We start from the raw sequence: 3,454 nt of genomic DNA on the forward strand, positions 1-3,454 counted from the left end.
AAGATTTAATTACCTTTACAAGGTAATTTTATCTTCCTTACAATTGATACAATATAAGAGCATGCAATAAATAAACGTATGCTTATACTTTCAATAACTTCTTTGATAATAAAAAAAAAAAAAGAAAAAAGGATAGATATCTAAATGGTGGTTAATTTCAACACAGCCATATATATCATGATAACTATTGGATTCAAGGTCAGCCACCCACTCTAAGTTCACATGCCAAAAATAAAAGGATAGATATCTAAATGGTGGTTATGTGGTAGAGTTGGCATCGTACCAAGGGTGCTGAGGTCCCTGGTCCCCCTTTCATGACAATGGCTCTTTCGTGTCAAAATTGAGTATGAATAATTAGATTTGAAGGGGGTTAACATTAGCCAATCCCATTCTGCAGCACAAGAAGTGAAAAGATGGAGATGGCTCTGACCATATATTTTTGAAGGATCCAAATATAATCAATCAAACAAAAAGAATCACTACATAGGACAAAAATACCCCTACTATTTACTGATTTGGAAGACAAAAAAACAAAAACTATAACCAAATCGAGCCTAAATCAATAGATTATGCATAGATGCATATGGCTTGGTGGTAGAATGAAACGACCATCTTTGAGCTAATACATCTTATACTAAGCCACAGGAAACTAAAACAACATCCCAAAATATTTTCTACTTAACTGCATCCATGCCATATAGCAGCGAGGCCTGGGTTTTGGTCTGAGCGGTTTGAGCTCAGACTGCATACGCACTCTGGTGAAGCCTTGGTGTCACCATGGCCGAAAGAGAAACTGCCTTCTGCAGTGCAAGCCCGAAAGCTTCGTCCATGTTGATCTCAACTCCATCCGGCATTTTCCAGTCAAATGAATGTACCAACGTCCCTAAAATGTACTCAACCAGCACTATTCCCATTCTAGTGCCAGCGCAAATCCTTCGTCCAGCCCCAAACGGGATCAACTCAAAATCATTTCCACGAGGATCAATTTTTTCATTTCTTCCACTTAAAAACCTTTCTGGCCTGAATTCTTCCGGGCTTTCCCAGACATCAGGGTCTCGCCCAATTGCCCATATGTTCACGCTAAGTCTAGTGTTCTCTGGGATGTAGTAGCCGTTCACTTCACATGCTTGGGTTGAGACACGAGGAAGGTTCAATGGGGTGGATGGGTGCTTCCGGAAGCTTTCCTTGCATATGGCTTGTAGGTATGGAAGTTTTGGCAAGTCAGACTCCACGAGCCGCCGGCTCCTTCCAATCACTTGATCCATTTCTTCGTGAGCACGCTTGAGGATGCTCGGGTTTTTCAACATCTCAGCCAGAGACCACTCGATTACGCTTGATGAAGTGTCTGTTCCTGCAGTAAATAAATTCTAGCCAAGGAAACAAAAATGTGGTGACATACTTGAAATTTATGTAATCAAACGCAATTGAAAATTGAGATCCATGCATTAGCCCTAGCAAAAGTTCAAGTTCGAAAAATCATGTAAACCATAAATGTTCTTGATTTTATAAAATAGAGAGAAGTGTGTTTTGGTGCAGAAGGTCTGATCAGAGAACCAATCATTTTTCCCAATTTTCCTGTGCCATGCAGCTGAGCATATGAAAACAACCATGCAAGTGGAAAAAGAAAAAAATAGTCCAAAAATAAAGAATAGTGATGTGCCCCTAAAATGGCTACCTGATAAAAACGTACATATCTAAAAGCAATAAAAGTGCTGTTTCCGGAAAGAAAATATCGGAAAACAAAATTAAAGACGAGCTTTAACTCTGCATACCAGGAGGAGTGCTTTAATGTTGGTAATAGTGATCTTCTCCCCTGTAGAATTTTCTTGGTTTGCCATGATTACGTCCAGAAAATCTGGGTTTCCCTTCCGCTCATGGGCTGACGCCGTGTGCTCCTCCATCATCTTTGTTAATAACCGGTCGAACTTCCTATGTAAATGCTTCATCCCCCGCTGGATCCCTTGGATGTCCAGCCATGCGATGGACGGAATAAAATCGCCAATATTGAAGTACCCAGCAGTGGTCATGAGCTCCACCACCATGTCCTTGAACTCATTTGACTCCGACCCTTTTGTTTCAAACACCCGGCGGCTTAGAATCACTTGACCTATCATGTTGGCCATGGAAAAAGTTAACATCTCCGGCACCACCACCGGCTCCGCTCGCTGGCTCAACTCAAGCATGGCTCGAAGCATGTGGCCTAGCTCAACAGCTCGGACCTGAGACCAGTCCTCAAGAGCCTTCCCACCAAGCATGTGTAAGTTGCTTAGCTTTCTCAGTAGCTTCCACCTTGCCCCATAATCCGCAAAAACCATGTCTTGGGCATGATAGGCCAAGAGTGTGGCACCGGCATTAGGCGGGCGGTTAGAGAAATTAATGTCTAGCGTTTTAAGGAAAGCCCGAGCCGCCTCGGGAGTTGAGGCCACCACCATGCTGTTAGTGCCCATTTTCAAGAACATGACAGGCCCGTATCTTTTGGCCATCTTTGCTAATGCAACATGAGGCATGTTACCTAGAAGAGGAAGAGCGCCGAGGAGCGGCCACCCTCTGGGGCCAGGGGGGAGCTTCCGGGAAGGTTTGGGAAGGAGAGAACGAATGAAGAAGCGGGTGATGAAGAAGAGTAGAGTTGCTGCAGCAAACTCAAGCAAGAGGCTTGTATCTATGGCCATGGCTTAGTGAGCATAGGATAGTGAAGGTGGCTATGAAAATTGAGCTAGGTTTGTGGAAATATATAAGGCATGAGGCCATGGGTTTGGTAGATGAGCGAAGGTTTGTTAGTCACGTGTCAGCACTGGGTGTGCTTGTGGAGAGCCAGGTAACGATGGTTCGAGAAGTCAAGATACAATTTTATTAAAATCTTAATCTCATATCACCTTTAATAAGTTGGGAGGATGGCCCCCAGACAAAAGGGGGTGGCTGCCCATCTCCTATATTGAAAATAATAAGAACCAACTAATGGGATAGATTTGTTTCCATAAGCCTGTATTCCAACTGACCTTCAACTCCTAATACTATTCTAACTAATTACAGAATAGTAATGATGCCAACTAATTACAGAATACTATTATAAGTAAAAAAGAAAAAGAAAAAAAATCCCTCTCATTCTACACTCCTTTGATATATTGGTGATGTTTTAAGTTCCTACCATTCACACACTCCTTTGATATATTGGTGATGTTTAAAGTTCCTACCATTCACATTGTTATAACTTTTTAGTTGAAAGTAGTCTATTCCCCTATTCATATTTCCTTTTGAAAATTCCACTAAAATCAAAGCAAGCTCTTTTATCGATCTAATCTTTCTCATCATATGAAGAAAAAATAATAAAAGTACACCCTCTTTAAAACTATTTTTCGATCTAATCTTTCTCATCATATGTCCATTCATATGACTTTTTTAAAAAAAACCACATAAAAAATAAAAATAATAAAGTTGAATTTGATGTTGTATGAAC

At 41.1% G+C, this 3,454-nt stretch overlaps 1 protein-coding gene across 1 annotated transcript; it reads right to left on the reverse strand.

Moving 5' to 3' along the window:
- Positions 1-455: 455 nt before the first annotated feature.
- On the reverse strand, positions 456-2,693 carry LOC117916517 (flavonoid 3',5'-hydroxylase 2-like). The gene is made up of 2 exons (XM_034832592.1): positions 1,773-2,693; positions 456-1,367 (listed from the first exon to the last, which is right to left on the reverse strand). Exons 1-2 carry the CDS (start codon positions 2,667-2,669, stop codon positions 738-740), a joined length of 1,527 nt encoding a protein of 508 aa, XP_034688483.1. The 5' UTR covers positions 2,670-2,693; the 3' UTR covers positions 456-737.
- Between the last annotated feature and the right edge of the window lie 761 nt (positions 2,694-3,454).

This window comes from Vitis riparia, chromosome 6, assembly GCF_004353265.1.
Source record: "Vitis riparia cultivar Riparia Gloire de Montpellier isolate 1030 chromosome 6, EGFV_Vit.rip_1.0, whole genome shotgun sequence".
Taxonomy (NCBI): domain Eukaryota; kingdom Viridiplantae; phylum Streptophyta; class Magnoliopsida; order Vitales; family Vitaceae; genus Vitis; species Vitis riparia.